The 17,393-nt window shown below is 37.3% G+C and overlaps 2 protein-coding genes across 2 annotated transcripts; both read right to left on the bottom strand.

The window, feature by feature from the left end:
• Nucleotides 1–913: 913 nt before the first annotated feature.
• On the bottom strand, nt 914–2,231 carry LOC107477140 (DNA damage-repair/toleration protein DRT100-like). Its single transcript, XM_016097102.3, has one exon. It carries the CDS (start codon nt 2,229–2,231, stop codon nt 1,092–1,094), a length of 1,140 nt encoding a protein of 379 aa, XP_015952588.1. The 3' UTR covers nt 914–1,091.
• Nucleotides 2,232–3,247: 1,016 nt separating this feature from the next.
• LOC107477139 (DNA damage-repair/toleration protein DRT100-like) lies at nt 3,248–4,665 on the bottom strand. Its single transcript, XM_016097101.3, has one exon. It carries the CDS (start codon nt 4,580–4,582, stop codon nt 3,482–3,484), a length of 1,101 nt encoding a protein of 366 aa, XP_015952587.1. The 5' UTR covers nt 4,583–4,665; the 3' UTR covers nt 3,248–3,481.
• Between the last annotated feature and the right edge of the window lie 12,728 nt (nt 4,666–17,393).

A 17,393-nucleotide genomic window follows, 5' to 3' on the forward strand; every position in this document is an offset into this window, starting at 1 on the left:
TCAAGGGTGTAGACTTCACCCGGTCTTCCATGTTAGCAAGTTGAAAAAGGCTATCCCGCCGCAGCAGCAGGTACAGACGCTTCCACCAGGGCTGGCTGAGGATGGTAAGCTGGTGATGCAGCCATCCCAGATTGTGGCGTCGCGAACCGCAGAGGATGGGGCCTTGGAGTATTTGGTGCGCTGGGTGGGCCTATCTCCTTGTGAGGACAGCTGGGAGCGAGCGGCGACATTGCGGGCCGCCTTTCCGGAGCTCCACCTTGGGGACAAGGTGGTTGTCCAAGGGGGAGTATTGATAGAGAGGCGCCTACTACTAACAGGTTTGGATTGTGTTACAAAAGGAGAGATAAGTAGAGGTCAAGTAGAAGTGTTTTAGGAGTTGTTAGTTGATAGGTTATTATAAATAGCTAGCTTATAGTGAAATTAGGGAGGATAGTTTTTCTGTTATGAATTCTGTTAAAAATGGGAGAGAATTCCTCTCTCTGAGCTGGTAGTTCCAGCTGTGTAGAACCTTTTAGGAAGAGCTAATTGGCCATCCCAGTATATCAATAAAGCTGATCATTCTGCTATTACTGATCCTATCAAGAGAATTTCTCTTGGAGCCACAGATTTGCCTTACACAGCTTATTTCAACTTCCATGAATGAAGTAAACGCAAGTCTTACAATATATTTTTTTTTTCCTTCTTCCCCCATTTGGTGTGAAAAATGTAGAATGAACATCATACATAGGATTACATATAATCAACGTTTATTGCGTTATTACTACAAAATTATATATAGTATCAATTATCACCATTTAATTGTAAACATTGTATTAAGACATGTATATATATTAAGCACACGGCTTCTAGTACCCAACAATAACTAATACCTAATAGGTGAAAACTCATATGAAGTCGGCTTCACGTGAAGTTGATATTTGAAAGAAGTTAGATGAAAATTTAGTCAAATCAATCAAATTATCTAACAGTTCTCAGATATCAACTTTACGTAAAGTCAACTCCACCAGAGTTTCTACCTAACTAATAACCATCAACACTTTCCAAACTTGATCAAAGAGATGCAAATCATCTTCTATGTATAATGCACAAACTCAAACTGTTTCTTGAGTGCACGGCTTAAGAGGCATGCCACATAGGCACTTATTATCCTCAAACGACGTCGTTCTCAGACGATCAAACGGTTCACCACTAGGAATCCTCCCACACAAACGGTTATGACTCAAATCCAAGTGACCAATGTAATTAGCAGAACTCAACGACTTTGGAACCGAACCACTCAATTTATTAAAAGACAGATCCAGGTTTATGAAATACGAACGCTCTCCGAACACGTCAGCAATTTCCCCACTCAGCATGTTCCCTCTCAGATCCAAATGAGTCATCCTCGAACCCAAAACCGTGGAAGGAATCTCACCCGTTAATCTGTTATACTTCAGTTTTAGCGAGTCAAGAACCGGCATCCGGCCCAGTGACTCGTGAACCTTACCGGACAACCGGTTCATTGAGAGGTCCAGAACGGCCAGACCATAAATCCTGGAAATCGTTTCGGGGATCGGACCGGTTAAGAGGTTATGGCTCAAGAAAGCCCGGTTCATGTTGTTGAGCCGGCCGAAGTCCGTTGGAATGTGACCTCTCATGAGGTTGTTACGGAGATCGAGGTGTACGAGGTTCCTGAGGTTAGTTAGAGTCGTTGGAATGGTTCCCGAGATGCGATTGTCTGCGAGATTGAGCATTGTAAGTTGTGTGAGGCTTCCTATGCTTTTAGGAACCTCTCCAGTAATGCTGTTATTGGAGAGGTCTAATATTTGAAGTAAGGAAAGAGTTTGAATACAAGAAGGGATAATTCCCGAAATGCCCTTCCAATCAGAGATCGTGATGGATGAGAGTTGTGTGAGGTTGCATATGGAAGGGGAAATGTGGCCGGTCATGTAGCCGGTGGTGGCGTGACGGTTGAGGCGACGGCGATTGTCGGGGACGGTTAGGCCGTTGAGGTTGATTTGGGCTACACGGCGGGTGGTCGGGTCGCATGCAATGCCGTACCATTTGTAGCAGCAGTTGGTGCCGCGCCACGTGTGGAAGATTCCGAAGTTTGGTTCGTAGAGGGAGGCCTTGATGGCCATTAGGGATGCCCATTCTGATGAAGGGCAAGATTGTACTAATTGTAATTGTGTAATTAGAGCTACTAGTGACGTCACTACTGACAGTGTAACTAAACTTGCACTTATACACATTGTGCTGTGTGATTTGTAAGTGTGTGTGCATGCACGTCCCTTAGTATAGGAATTAGCTTATTATGTATATATAGTTATATACCTCTCATAAAGGTTATAAAATGTTGAATTAAGAATTTTTTATAGACATCACAACAACTTTAGTACCTTTATTCTCTGTGATCACTTATGCCAGAATGCGTGACAATTGATGGAGCTGTCAGATGAAATAAAGTAGTAGGATTTAATTTCCTCATATATCCAATACATAGTTGTCTTCTTTATCAAGAGTTTCCCATATTTGATGCCTAGGAATAACATTTTTGTGTTGTAGTACAGAGTTCTTATGGCCATTTAAAAAAGGAAAAGTGGTAAAAATGAGTTGGAGATCAGATCATTGGAAGAATAGTAGTCAATACAAAGATTAATAATTCACATGCGAACAACAAGTATAACATATAGATGTGCATTTTTAGTTAGCATAAGCTAAGGGATTGATTCTTGTGGCATAAGGATTAATGTTGATGATTTTTTTTTAAGTTAATTTTGTTGGGGAAGTTAGTTAGTTCTGTTAAAAATGCAAGGAAGGAATTTCGTAGATGTAGATTTTGAAAGTGATGGTGCATGGTGGGGCTGGATCTAATGTATAGTGTTTAATCCTTTTCATGCGGTGGGTGTAATATAACTATCCTTGAGTTAGAGTGAGGTACATGCATGTTTTGATCGATCCAAATAATGGAGATTAAATGAGTATTTCTGTGTCTTATGTTTTAGGCTTATTAGGTACACATTAAAAAGCTATGGGAATGAAACTAATGAAGATTGTTATTTCACTTTAATTTGACACTGTGTTTAGTATCAGATTCAGCTGTTATGGCAAAGCAGTTCTTTTTAAAGTGATCTAGTTATAGCTTATTATAGCTATCACATCTCAGCTAAAGAGGCAAATTCAAAGTTGGTTTTTGTAGGGGCACTAGCTGCGAAGCTAGTCTTCACTCTTCATCACTAGCTATTTCAGGACACGTACACGAGATATATAGCTAGAAGGCATTCTTGAATACAAAGGATACCATATATTTTGCTTTGGATAAAGTTAATTTAACCTTATCAAGAATAACTTACTTTTCTACTTTATCACAAATAGAGCGACATACATATGGTTGACAACTACAAAAAAAAAATAGAGGTTTCTTCGAAGAATAACTTACTTTTCTAGCTCACAAATACAGACACATTTTGAAAGAACACGAAAAATAAACAAAGAATAATAATTAGCAAGCTTTGAGTAGTGGCTTCCCACAGAGACAATCATTGTGGGCGAATGAGGACTCATCAAGAGTATCAAACACACCACCCTTTGGAATTGGGCCACACAAGTGATTATAGCTCAAATCAAGAAACCCAATAAACGCAGCTTTAGCAATGGATTTAGGGATCGAACCCCTAAAATTATTGTAACCTAATTCCAAACAAGTAAAATAAGACTTTGGCCCAAACGAATCGGGTATATAACCCTCCAGCATGTTATGGCTCAAGTCCAAATCACTGATACCTGAGCCCAACAGGCCCGATGGAATCTTTCCCGAAAGGTTGTTTGTATTCAAATTTAGTGTTGCTAGAACTGGCATTCGGCCCAATGACTCAGGTATGGGCCCAGATAGCCTGTTTCGAGAAAGATCCAGATCCACGAGACGATACATTCGAGAAATTGAGGCCGGAATTGGCCCAGTAATCTGGTTCCCGCTAAGGAAGGCCCGGCTCAGAAACTTTAGTTGGCCCAAACTGTTCGGGATCGGGCCAGAGATTCTGTTGTTACGGAGGTCAAGGTACGTTAATCCGGTCAACGACGAAATCGATGCCGGTATTACGCCGGTGATGGAGTTGTCGGCGGCGCTAAGATGCGTCAGCTGCCGGAGGTTTCCGATGTTGGAGGGGAGGGTTCCGGTGATTCGGTTTCCAGTGAGATCGATGATGCGGAGGAAGGAGAGGGAGGTGATGCAGGGAGGAACGTCGCCGGAGATTCCTTGCCAGTCGGTGATGACGATGCTGGAGAGGCTAGTGAGTTTGCAGATCTCCGGGGAGATGTGACCGGCCATGTATCCCTGTCGATGAGGCTTCTCGAACGTTGTGTAGAGCGTGGTGGCACGGAGGTTGATCTCGGCTACTCTGCCGGAGTTCTGGTCGCATGCTACGCCGAGCCAGTTCCGGCAGCAGTTAGTGCCGGTCCATGAGTTGAAGATTCCGCCGTTGTACGGCTCCCGGAGAGCAGCCTTGAAGGCTAATAGTGCTTCCCGGTCGGAGGGCGGGCACGAGTTCGCGGCGGAAATTACCGCGGCGAGAAATAGTAAGGTGGCTGCTGCTGTTACAGGCATTGTGATTTGGACTTTGGAGTTGCAAGTTGCAAGAACGTGAATATATAGACTATAGAGAGAGTAGCGTGGCTACTTAATTACTTAGCTTGTGCATCAGAGTTTGGAAATTCTGACAACTATTTAAATATTTTGATGGAGCCTTCTCAAATGATTCTGCTCCCTCTCATCATGTCAACTTAATTCATAAATAAATAACAAATTTTAGTCAAGGAATGGCTTCACTCGTCCACATTTAAGGATTAGATGTTTAAATCTCATCTTAGGATTTAAAATTTAATAAAATATTTCATTTGTGAATTTTGTTTGGCTATAAACTTTAACACTGTAATAACATGTAATCTTAATATAAGGTGACTTTTTATTTTCTCCTTGAATTAATTATGATAGGCCATATATTTTAGAGTTCCAAGCTCGAATATTTTCACAACAATATATATTTGACTTTCAAGTTACTCCATCTCACATCACATGTTAACTCTTTTAATTTGGTTGTCTTGCAGGAAGGAAGTTTCTAATATATTGATATAGTTCTTGATAAATGTGTTAAATCTTCGTAGAGCATTTGTTTATTGTGATTATTGTACCAAGAAATAATCCAGATATAAAATTTGAACAAGGAGAAAGGCAACTTGGGTTTTCAACGCAAAAACTCCACCCCTAGCCTTCCATGCATGTTTAGTTTCTCAATTATTTATTATCTCCCTTGTTAAAATTAGTATTCAAAGGGAAGGAAACCGACCAACCAGTGCAGGCTTTAAAGTTTTTTTTATGTAGTTTTAATGCATAATTAAATTAGGAATTTACTAGGTAGACAATAATTTTGTGAATAATGTGAATAATAAACTGTAAAACTAGTCCAATCAAATAAAAATATATTATACTCTCAAATTATTCACCTAAATCTTAATATTAGAATAATCATTCACACACCTAATGAATTTAACATTCAATATATCTATTGTTCACATATTTTAGTATTTTTATTGTTTAGCTGTATTTTTTCATTAAATTATGCTAATGACTTCAAAGTGGTGATTTATTATGTTAAAAATATAACTATTCAAAATATTTGAGAGACAATAAAAAATTAGTTCATATTATTTTAATATATATTATCTTATTTTACACTATTTAATTACCACTTAACTTATTTTATATTCCTTAATTATTATTGGAATAATTAAATAATAGTACATATAGTAAGTGTATAACTGTACACATCATATACATAAAATTATAGATATCAAGTTAAATTATTAAGATAACTGTTCTAAAGATTATTTAAAATTAGGTTGTTTTTGGACTTGAACGTGAGATCTAAATTGTTTGGGATAGTAGACGTTTATCGGTGTTAAAGTGTCGTCGTCTGAAATTTTTTGTGAATAGGTAGAGGATGATGCCTACAAATGATACTAATATTTAAGTTAGTAAGAGTTTTAGGCAAGTTTTTAGTAAATTAGCTTCAAAGAATATTTGAGGGTATAAGAGTATTTATAAATGTAGATGTAGAGTCAATAATCACTTTTTAGAATAGTTCTATCTTTGATGATAGATAAACATTCTCTTTACTCACTTTAGGCTTAAAGATGTGTTTTAAATCAGAGTATAAATAATAACTTTAAGTTATTATTTCTCTAACATAATATACTCTAACATAATCAAATAATGTTTTATTATTTTTTATTAATTTAAATTTTTTAAATAAAACAATTTTATAACATGGTATAAAATTTTTATGACAAAAAAATTTAGAGTTTAATCCTCATTAATGACTCTCTGGAATATAATTTTAATATAAAATATAAAATCTTTTACAAATTTTACATGAATATAAAATATACTTTTGTTACATTAGTTAAAGTAAATACAAATACTGTTTTTATTTGTTAATATTTAATTAAGTNTATGGAATCTTTTTTATCACAATCAAGTGACATGCAAATTGGATTTTCCAATTGTTTGTTCAATTTGCGCAATTAAAAAGCATAATGGAAACGAGATATGTGCCTCTCGATCGAGTTTGAGCTTTGAATCGTCACATGTCAACATGTGCACGGTATATACATGGATTTTCATTTCAACCATTTTTGTTATAATTATGATCAGAATGGCATGCTTATACCTCGATCCACGCGCATATTTTTCCTCTAAACATTAATTAAGCATATGAACATATCAACATATATACATCAGTAATGATAACCAATGAAACGCTCTAAGTTTGTATGTCGTTCATCATGAAATATTTTTAATGGATTACGTCGTATTCGTTTAATCTCCAGAGGTCTAATTACATGAAAAAAAATGTAGTTACGCAATTGAAGAGATGAAATATTTTTGCTGTGACAGAACTTCAGTGAGTGTATCTAAGATACACTTGTGCCTTAAAAAAATACATTCCAAAGATTCAAATGTCCATTAAGGGAATATGCAGAAGAAAGCTTGAATCCTCAGGGTGTGTTTATAGTCCTTTTTTATATTAGTTTTTAATGAGCACTTCATGTCAAAGTTCTTTTTATTGATTAATGAATAATTATTTAAATCAGTTGTTAAGAATTTTAAAAGTATATCTTTTAATTTTTAAAAAAAAATTAATACACAAAAATATTTTTAAAATTTTATTTTTATAGATAAATCAGTTTTTAATTTATTTTCAAAAAGAGTAATTATCTAAATCAATCCCTAAAAATTTAAAAGTAGATATTTTAATTCCTAAAAAAAATTAATACACGAATCAATTCTTAATATTTTTTTTCAGACATAACAGTTCTAATTCCATTTTTCAATACAACTCACTAATAAAAAATGCAAATTTGACACATTTTTTTTATTAACATGATTTTTGCATATATTGTAAATCAAAGAAAAATAATATACATGTGCCACATAGATGTGTATGTTAAGTTAGTCTAATTTTAAAATTGATTTTCAATTAGCTTTTAAGTTAATTGATAATTTAGTAATCAAGTTGAGATTCAAATAAAAATAGAATAATAATTTTGATTATACTTAATTCCTATCTATCACACCAAACTAAATTATATTTAAATACAAAAATATTAAATAATTTTGGTATTAATTTTTTTTAAATAATCTCTAATAACTTTATCGAACAACAACATAATAATATCATAACATAAGCTTATAATAGTAATAATAATAATAATAATATTACTATTATTAGGTGACAATATATACTTTTTTTATATTTTTTATGTAAAAAAAATTTTTTACATTATAAATACATATATATAATAAGAATCTAATGAATGAATTTATCATTATTTTTATTCAAAAATATGAAAAAAAATTATGATATAGTGTTGTTACGGTGGGTAACCAGAGATTAATAGAATGAATGGTGTAGGTTGGCCCAATCGTCCGTGAAGGGTGAACTCCGAGTTGGTTTACACGCTGGAGCCTCCTTCCGACTTGTATACGTGGGTGAATGGGGGGTGGTACCTGCAAAGACACTCCGATGCCTAAGTCAGCAAGGGTGTTAGCAGGTCTAGAGAGTATTGGGCTTAGAGATACCTGAGGGGTGTCAGTGTATTTATAGTGGTGAGCCAATAACCACCGTTGGAGTAGTGCCGTATCTTTAGGGTGTTAACCATCCCATTATCCTAGGGAGGTTAAGATATGGCTTTATGAAGCGGTTAGAGAGATTTTAGGGGCGGTTACTCATTTGAATTGAGTGTTTATCTGCCAGCTAATCTCATGACCGACTTCTTTAAAGGTTGATACCGACTTTCTTATGTGAAGGTCGGTACTTAACTAGGCTTAATCCTTTGGACTAGGCCTTTTATTTGGGCCTGGACCTTTGTTATCGGGCCAGGGTATGAACAATAACTAACAAAAAGTTTTAAGATTTTAGCGGTAATAGTCCATTATGCCCCTTAGCATGTTTATAAATACTTTCCCTCTCTTTTATTTTTCCGTTTCTGCAATCTTTCAAACTTCTTCTTTCCTTGCTCGTGCTGCATTCTGGTGCTCGAAGATTTCTGCTTTTTCCAACCTTCACTTTTCGAACGAAGGTTAGTTTTACTTCTTTCACGTCATGCCTTATGTTTGCATGCTTTTGTTTTGTGGGTGGATAGGTTGGTCTGTAGATTTCGGCTTCGTATCCCCTCTCTTTAGGGACCGTGTTTTTTGATTTTCTTTTTCTTTTTTCTTTTTGTAGGTTTCTGTTACCTTTTATATAAAGAAAAAAATGGCTTCTGTAGATGTTCTTTCTCAATGGGTTGATGTCACGGTCCTTGGGGAGGAACCCTTGGTCGACGCTGAGTTTATCACTCATCTTCGTACTCATCACAGGCTTTGTACTTCGGAGGAGGACGAGCCAAAATATGAGTTGATAACCCCGGGTCCGGAAGACCGGGTTTGTTTTGGGAGAGTCAATGAGGCGGCCCCTCATTTTTTCTTTATGTATGAATGCATGATCACCCGCTTGGGTGTTTTCCTTCCTTTCTCGGATTTTGAAGTATCTGTTTTGCACCACTGTCGAGTTGCCCCTACTCAACTTCACCCCAATTCTTGGGGTTTTCTGAAGATTTATCAGTTTGTTAGTCACGCTTTGGACTTTCCGACCTCTTTGAGGATTTTCTTCTTTCTTTTCCATATGATTAAGCCCTTTAGTGGGCTAAACAACAAACAACAATGGGTATCCTTCCGAGCCATACAAGGTCGGAGGATTTTCACTCTTTTTGATGAATTCTTCCATGACTTCAAAAATTATTTTTTCAAAGTGCAAGCTGTAGAGGGTCACCACCCCTTTTTCCTGGATGAGCATTCTTCCCCTCGCTTTCCCCTCTATTGGTTGGAGGCCTCCCCTTGTGAGAAGTATGGTCTAGATGACCTGGACGAGGTGGAGGCGGCCATTGTGGGGTTTTTCCGAGAAGCGTGGGGGAGGGCCCCATACTTGGATACTAGGAAATTCCTTCAGGGGACGCCGACCTTTGTTCGGTCGCAACTAGGTAGTAAATGCATTTCCTATTTCCGACTTGTTTCTTTGAGTTTTTGCCGACTTGTAAATTTTGCTAATTTATTTCTTTTTGTAGATATGGCAAGGAAGAATGCTCAGAAATCTTACCAGAGGGTTCAGGAGGCTAAGGCAAAATCTCGGGCCAGGGCCGGTAGTGCCAGGGCAATCGTCTCCCCTCCTCCTCCTCCTCCTCCTCCTCAAAACGTGTGGACTCCCTCTCAGCCCATTGTGATTTCTTCTTCCAGCTTGTCCCGACCACTTCCTTCTGCCCGACTTCTTTCTGAGCCAGAGAAGAAGAAGCGTAAGACTTTAGAGTCTGGCTCTTCTTTTGATGGTGGGGTTAAGGCGGATGCTCTTGCATTCGTCCGAAAGAACATCTATCCTCATATAAGCATGGATGATGTCTCTATTCGAAACCACCTCACCATTCTGGCTGAGGAGAGTTTTCGGGCGGCGGGTGTTTGTGGCAAGCTTTTGGATATCTTTGAGAAGACTCCCCTCAGCTCTTTGGGGGTAACCTCGAAGGTTGAGGAGTTGGAGGGGAGGCTTCTTGCTTACCAGGGTCATGAGAGGGAGTTGAGGGAGGAGGTAGCTAAATTGAGAGAGGAGAGAGATAGCCTCCGGGAGAAGGAGAGCAAGCTGCGGGCCCAATGTATTATGGAGGCGAACTTGAGGAAGACAGCACAAGATAGTTACCAGAGTTTATTTCAGGATCTTGTGTCTGTGAGGAAGGATTTGCTGAATTCCCGGAATGCGTACGCCGAGTTGGAGGACTCTATTGCTGATGGTGCCGAGGAGTCTTGGAGAATTTACCTGGAGCAAGTCAGAGTTATCGCTCCCGACTTGGATCTTTCTCCTTTACATCCTGATAAAGTCGTTATTGATGGTGCTATCGTGGATCCTCCTGTCCCCGTGGTTGTTTCCGAGTCAGAACTGAAGACTCGAGGGCAGAGGATTATTGAGTCCCCTCCTCGTCCTGAAGACGCTCCGAGCTCTTCAGTTGTTCCTCTGACCTCCTCTTCAGCCTCTCTTCCTGGTCCCGGTGGCGCTCCTCCTGAGTCTGGTGGTGGTGATCCTTCTACTCTTCTGAAAAAATGAATTTTTTATGGCTATATGGGGGTTCGGCCTGTGAGTCCCCCTTTTTTAAACTCATTTATTTGGTGACGCTTGAACAATTTCCTTTGGCCTTTTAAGGCCGTAAACAAAATATTCCAGGCAAGTGCCCTTTTTGAATAAGGGTTTAGATTAACAAAATAAATGCCCTTTTTTGGATAAGGGTTCTAAGTTATCTTGTGCGTGTATGCTTTTTCTAATTTCAATATTTCGAAAACCCTCTTGATCTTTTTCTGAAAACCTTTTCTATTGGCTTGTCTTGTTTTTCGAGCCTTTTCGTTCAAGGGCTTTTATGCCGCCTTTAAACTTTTCTTAGGTTTTCCAATCTCTTTTTGTTATCCTTTATACTCAACTTTGCTTTAGTGAGTTTTTATGACTTAGGTTATTTTTGTGATGCGTTTTTTATCTACTCGGAATATTTCCGAGTTCGATTTACTCGGGTCTCATCTCGACTTAGGAGTCGGATTGTTCCCGAGTTTTTACGATCAACTCATACAACCTCTTTACGCCGACTTGTACCTCGTCGTTTTATCCTGACGACCATCTAGGTCGGTTCATGGGATTTTCACGTTTTGTCGAGCTTAAGTCGGCGCGTTTCGTAGAAAGACTTAGAAAAAAAATAAAAAAAAGGACTTTATAAGAGATATTGTAGATGAAAAAGATCTTTATTAATTTAGGAGGTACCTTCTTGCTACTAAGGGTGTAAATAGCCTATTTTCCCTTAGCCTCTACTATGATGCCTCGTTAAAAACCCTTCTCCAGAAAAAAACCCTTTTGGGAAAAAATCATGAAGTTGGGAAAAGAGTACATCAGGGAGTAGAGTTCGCTTTAACTGTAGTACCTTTTCATATTACAAGCATGCAACGATCTTGGTAACTCAGTGCTGTTCAGGTCGGTTACTTTATAATAACCTTTTCCTAAATCTTCATTGATTTTGTATGGTCCCTTCCAGTTTGCGGCGAGCTTTCCTTCTCCTGATTTGTTGACTCCAATGTCATTTCTGATTAGGACCAGGTCATTTAAGGCAAATATTCTTCGAATGACTTTCTTGTTTCGGGGCAAATGTTCTTCGAATGACTTTCTTGTTGTACCTGGTAGTCATCCTTTGTTTCAATGCCGCTTCTCTTATCTGGGCATCTTCTCGGACTTTGGGGAGCAAGTCGAGCTCCTCTTTGTGTCCCCGTACATTTCCGACCTCGTCATGGAGAATTGCCCTTGGGCTTTGCTCATTGATTTCTATTGGAATCATGGCTTCTACACCATAGACTAGTCGGAAAGGTGTTTCTCCCGTGGCGGATTGGGGGGTTGTCCTATAGGCCCATAACACCTGAGGGAGCTCTTCAGCCCAAGCTCCCTTTGCTTCCTGTAGTCTCTTCTTTAGTCCTGCTAGTATAATTTTGTTGGCTGCCTCGGCTTGCCCATTGGCCTGTGGGTGTTCTACCGAGGTGAACTGATGTTTGATTTTCATACTGGCTACTAAGCTTCGGAAGGTAGCGTCGGTGAATTGGGTTCCATTATCCGTAGTAATGGAATAAGGTATCCCATACCTTGTAATGATATTTTTGTAAAGGAACCTGCGACTTCTTTGAGCGGTGATAGTGGCTAATGGTTCTGCTTCTATCCACTTTGTGAAGTAATCTATTCCCACGATCAAGTATTTGACTTGTCCTGGCGCTTGGGGAAAAGGACCTAACAAATCCATTCCCCATTTTGCAAAAGGCCATGGAGAAGTGATACTAATGAGCTCTTCTGGGGGAGCCACGTGGAAATTTGCATGCATCTGGCACGGTTGACACTTTTTCACAAATTCTGTGGCATCTTTTTGCAAGGTCGGCCAGTAGAATCCAGCTCGGATTACTTTTCTGGCTAGTGATCTTGCTCCGAGATGATTTCCGCAGATCCCGCTATGTACTTCCTCCAATACCTCGGCGGTTCTTGAGGTCGGTACGCACTTTAATAATGGTGTTGATATCCCCCTTCTGTAGAGGACATTTCTCACCAAGGTGTAATGTTGTGCTTCTCTTCGGATCCTTTTAGCTTCTTTCTCCTCTGTAGGGAGGATGTCGAATTTCATGTATTCGACTAAGGGGTTCATCCATCCGAGGTTTAAACCGACTACCTCAAGTACCTCTTGCTTATCTTCTGTTTTTGCTATCGAGGGCTCTTGGAGGGTTTCTTGAATCAGGCTTCTGTTGTTTCCTCCTGGTCTTGAATCAGGCTTTTGTTGTTCCCTCCTGGTTTGGTACTTGCTAATTTGGATAGGGCATCCGCTCTGCTGTTTAGATCCCGAGTTATATGTTTGATCTCGGTTTCTGCAAAGCGTCCAAGGTGCTTCAAAGTTTTTTCCAAGTACCTCTTCATGTTAGGGTCCTTTGCTTGATATTCTCCGCTTATTTGGGAGGTCACCACTTGTGAGTCGCTATATATCATCACCTTTGTCGCACCGACTTCTTCCGCCAATTTTAGTCCGGCGATCAGGGCTTCATATTCTGCCTAATTATTTGAAGCCGGAAATTCAAATTTTAAGGAAACCTCTATCTGGGTTCCTCTTTCATCTACTACTATTATGCCTGCGCCGCTCCCTGTTTTGTTAGAGGATCCGTCTACATAGAGTTCCCATGTAGTCGGTTTGTCCTCTTGATCCCCTGCATATTCTGCCACGAAGTCGGCGAGGCATTGGGCTTTAATTGCTGTCCGAGTTTCATACCTCAGATCGAACTCGGAGAGCTCTATTGCCCATTGAACCATTCTCCATGCAATATCCGTCTTTTGGAGGATTTGCTTCATGGGTTGGTTTGTACGGACTCTTATTGTGTGAGCTTGAAAGTAAGGTCGTAGCCTTCGTGAGGCTATTACTAAGGAGTAGGCAAACTTTTCTAGTTTGTGGTACCTTAGTTCAGGGCCTTGTAGGACCTTACTGATGAAGTAGACTGGGTGTTGTCCGACCTCGTCTTCTTTTATCAGGGCCGACGAGACAGCCCTGTTTGCTACGGATAAGTACAGAACGAGGTCTTTTCCTGGTACTGGTCGGGTTAGGATAGGAGGTTGGCTTAAAAACTTTTTGAACTCTTGGAACGCCTCCTCGCATTCCGGAGTCCATTCGAATGGGCATCCCTTTCTTAATAAGGAAAATAGTGGAAGGGATTTTAGTGCCGATCCTGCCAAAAATCTGGAGAGGGCTGCAAGTCGGCCATTGAGCTGCTGGACTTCTCTCAAACAAGTCGGACTTTTCATTTCTAGGATGGCTCTACATTTATCGGGATTGGCCTCAATCCCTCTTTGTGTTAGCATAAATCCTAGAAATTTTCCTGCTTCCACCGCGAAGGCGCATTTTGCAGGATTTAGTCTCATCCTATGCAACCTTATGGTGTTAAAGACTTGTGAGAGGTCGGATAAGAGGTCGACTTCCTTCTTGGTTTTTACTAGCATGTCGTCGACGTATACTTCCATCAGGCTCCCCAGGTGGGGGGAAAATACTTTATTCATCAACCTTTGATATGTGGCCCCTGCATTCTTCAATCCGAATGGCATGACCACGTAGCAATAGTTGGCTCTGGGTGTGATGAATGATGTTTTACATTATAAATACATATATATAATAAGAATCTAATGAATGAATTTATCATTATTTTTATTCAAAAATATGAAAAAAAATTATGATATAGTGTTGTTACGGTGGGTAACCAGAGATTAATAGAATGAATGGTGTAGGTTGGCCCAATCGTCCGTGAAGGGTGAACTCCGAGTTGGTTTACACGCTGGAGCCTCCTTCCGACTTGTATACGTGGATGAATGGGGGGTGGTACCTGCAAAGACACTTCGATGCCTAAGTCAGCAAGGGTGTTAGCAGGTCTAGAGAGTATTGGGCTTAGAGATACCTGAGGGGTGTCATGTATTTATAGTGGTGAGCCAATAACCACCGTTGGAGTAGTGTCGTATCTTTAGAGTGTTAACCGTCCCATTATCCTAGGGAGGTTAAGATATGGCTTTATGAAGCGGTTAGAGAGATTTTAGGGGCGGTTACTCATTTGAATTGAGTGTTTATCTGCCAGCTAATCTCATGCCCGACTTCTTTAAAGCAGGTCATGGTTGATACCGACTTCTTATGTGAAGGTCGGTACTTAGCTAGGCTTAATCCTTTGGACTAGGCCTTTTAGTTGGGCCTGGACCTTTGTTATTGGGACAGGGTATGAACATCCATGATGCTTAACTGGTAGACTGGTAGTAGTGCAATTCGTGTTATGGTGCAATTAATAATAATAATAATGTAATAATTATTTTATTTTATTTTTTTATGTGGTGTAATTGATACTAATGAATATCTCTGAATGCACATTCGATTATGATGATTATATGAGCATATTTACTTACAATTTAGATAGTACATACACATCTATATAATCAACATTTGAATCACTTTTATGAAAGACATATCTGACTTGGAGTTAAAGAATACTTAACAAAACAAAATGAAACATACAAATAACAAGACATGAAACTAGACAAACCATAATAATATGCTTTTAGTTTAAGAAAAATATGAGATTTAGTACATCTTTTTTTGTTAGATTTGGAATTGTGTATGTAGTAATGATGGTTCAATAATATTTTTTAAAAAAAAATACCATATTAGAAATCAAATAAATTTGACTTAAATAATTTAGTGAGTCATAACAAAAAATAAACGAAAACTGTACAAGTTAATAATATGAATGAAATTCGAGAAGAGGCTCCATCAGTGCATAGAGAGAATCTCACCGTTTAAAAAATAATCATAGAGATAGAGATTGAAAAAAAAAATGGTTTCGCGGTTTATAAATCCATCAAATAAATACAATAATTGGTAAGAATAAAAAATAATACAATAAGTATTGTAATTTATTGTATAATATGCATAAGGAATAATTACTTTTTAATCATAAAATAGTAGCACAAATAGGTATTTTTAAGAGGAATTATTTTTTTATGATTGTCAACGAAATTATAACATAAAATAAGAATTTTTTGGACTGATAGAAAAAAGTATTGGGGATCGGATTGATTTATGTATTAATTTTTTTGGGATTAAAATATCTATTTTTAAAATTTTTAGAGACTAATTTAGATAATTATTTTATTGAAAAATAAACAATAAATTAATTTATCTGTCGAAATAAAATTTTAAAAATATTTTGTGTATTAATTTTTTTTAAGAGAAGGATTTTAGTAATTACTCTTGATTAATTTAATGTTATATATTTATGATATTATACAGGTTTTTTTCTGGAAAAGAATAAAAGAACACAAAATAAATAACGAAAATAAAATTAAGAATTGTCAATTTGTCCTTGTTGAGCTGAGTCAGCTAACACATGTCTTTTTTTTGTAACTAATTAAAAACTAGAGATATTTTATCATAGGCCCAAGAAATGAGGTTTGGTTTAGTCCATAACCAAGTGTCCAAAATGCTTTTGTAGCATAGAACTGTACACGTTCCGACTCACGGGAAAAGACTTTTATCGTAACGCATGACCCAAAGAAAAAAGGAAAGAAAGGAAAACAAAATAAAAATATCTCCAACCTTAACAAAAATATGATAAGGGCTCTCCAAAACATACATAAATAGTTTCAAAAAATGAAGGCCAAACCAAAAAATTTAATTAAAAGCACATTATACCTTATATAATTTTTATGTTGGCTATTATTTATACCCATGCCCAAAAATATAGTGAGGTCCAAAATAAATGAAAGTCCACCCAAGTGATCTTGCATCATTTATACTTACAGGCGCGATGACAGCAATTCAACTCTACTTATTTAGATAAGTAATTAATTTCTAAGATATTTTTCGTTTATATAAAAGGGAGATTTCAACAACTTCTTAGAAAAAAAGAATGGTCATCTACCACCAAAGACAAAACTATTTTAAAAAGGTGATTATTTACTCTATTATAAATACATTGACACATTCAGATATATTCAGAACTCAATCTATCAAAAATCTCTCTATCATCCATTTATACACATCAAAGTGTTTGGTGTTGTTGCTTTCTGAATCCTCATTTCATTGTCTCTTGTTTCCTTTTCCTTTTGCTTTCTGCCTCTGCTTCTCATTTTTTTGAAAACAAAATTCTCGTTATGCTTTCAAAAACAATATTTAGTTATTGTTGTTTTCCTTATTGAGGACCTGTCGAGCTCTGTTTTAGCGTTTGTCTGGGAGTTTTTAAGTTTTGATAAAAAAATATTTTTTATTTTTTAATATTTTTATTACTATTTTTTTAAAATATACTAAAAAATAAAAAATACCCAATCAAGCTCTAAATTGAATCATATATTGGATTATGTGACTGATATTATTAGATAAATATGCATCTCCTAATGGGTGTAGTATTAATTATAGTTTTAGTATCTTTATTTAAGTGTACCATAATAATAAATTAGCTAAAATGCTAGTATGATGGGGATGGTCACATGTTTATTTTTTTTCCTTCTCCTAATATTATGTCTATGTAATGCTTTTAGTAGTTAGTAGTTTGTATTTTATACTAACTAATACTATTGTTAGAATATTTAAGATGACAAGTATTTTGTTCTCTTAGCAATTCTAAACTTAAATATAAAAAATCTCAGTAAAAACGCATTTTATGAACTTCAACCAAATCAAATGGAGTTAATAAAATTGTAATGGACTAATGGCAAATAAAGGGTTTTTTCAAGGACTTAATTATACTAATGTAA

The sequence above is a fragment of the Arachis duranensis genome, chromosome 3 (genome assembly GCF_000817695.3).
Source record: "Arachis duranensis cultivar V14167 chromosome 3, aradu.V14167.gnm2.J7QH, whole genome shotgun sequence".
NCBI lineage: Eukaryota > Viridiplantae > Streptophyta > Magnoliopsida > Fabales > Fabaceae > Arachis > Arachis duranensis.

Bases quoted from the DNA above. Each gene is read 5' to 3' on its own strand.
- LOC107477140 (XM_016097102.3), bottom strand. From the start codon at position 2,231: ATGTGTATAAGTGCAAGTTTAGTTACACTGTCAGTAGTGACGTCACTA.
- LOC107477139 (XM_016097101.3), bottom strand. From the start codon at position 4,582: ATGCCTGTAACAGCAGCAGCCACCTTACTATTTCTCGCCGCGGTAATT.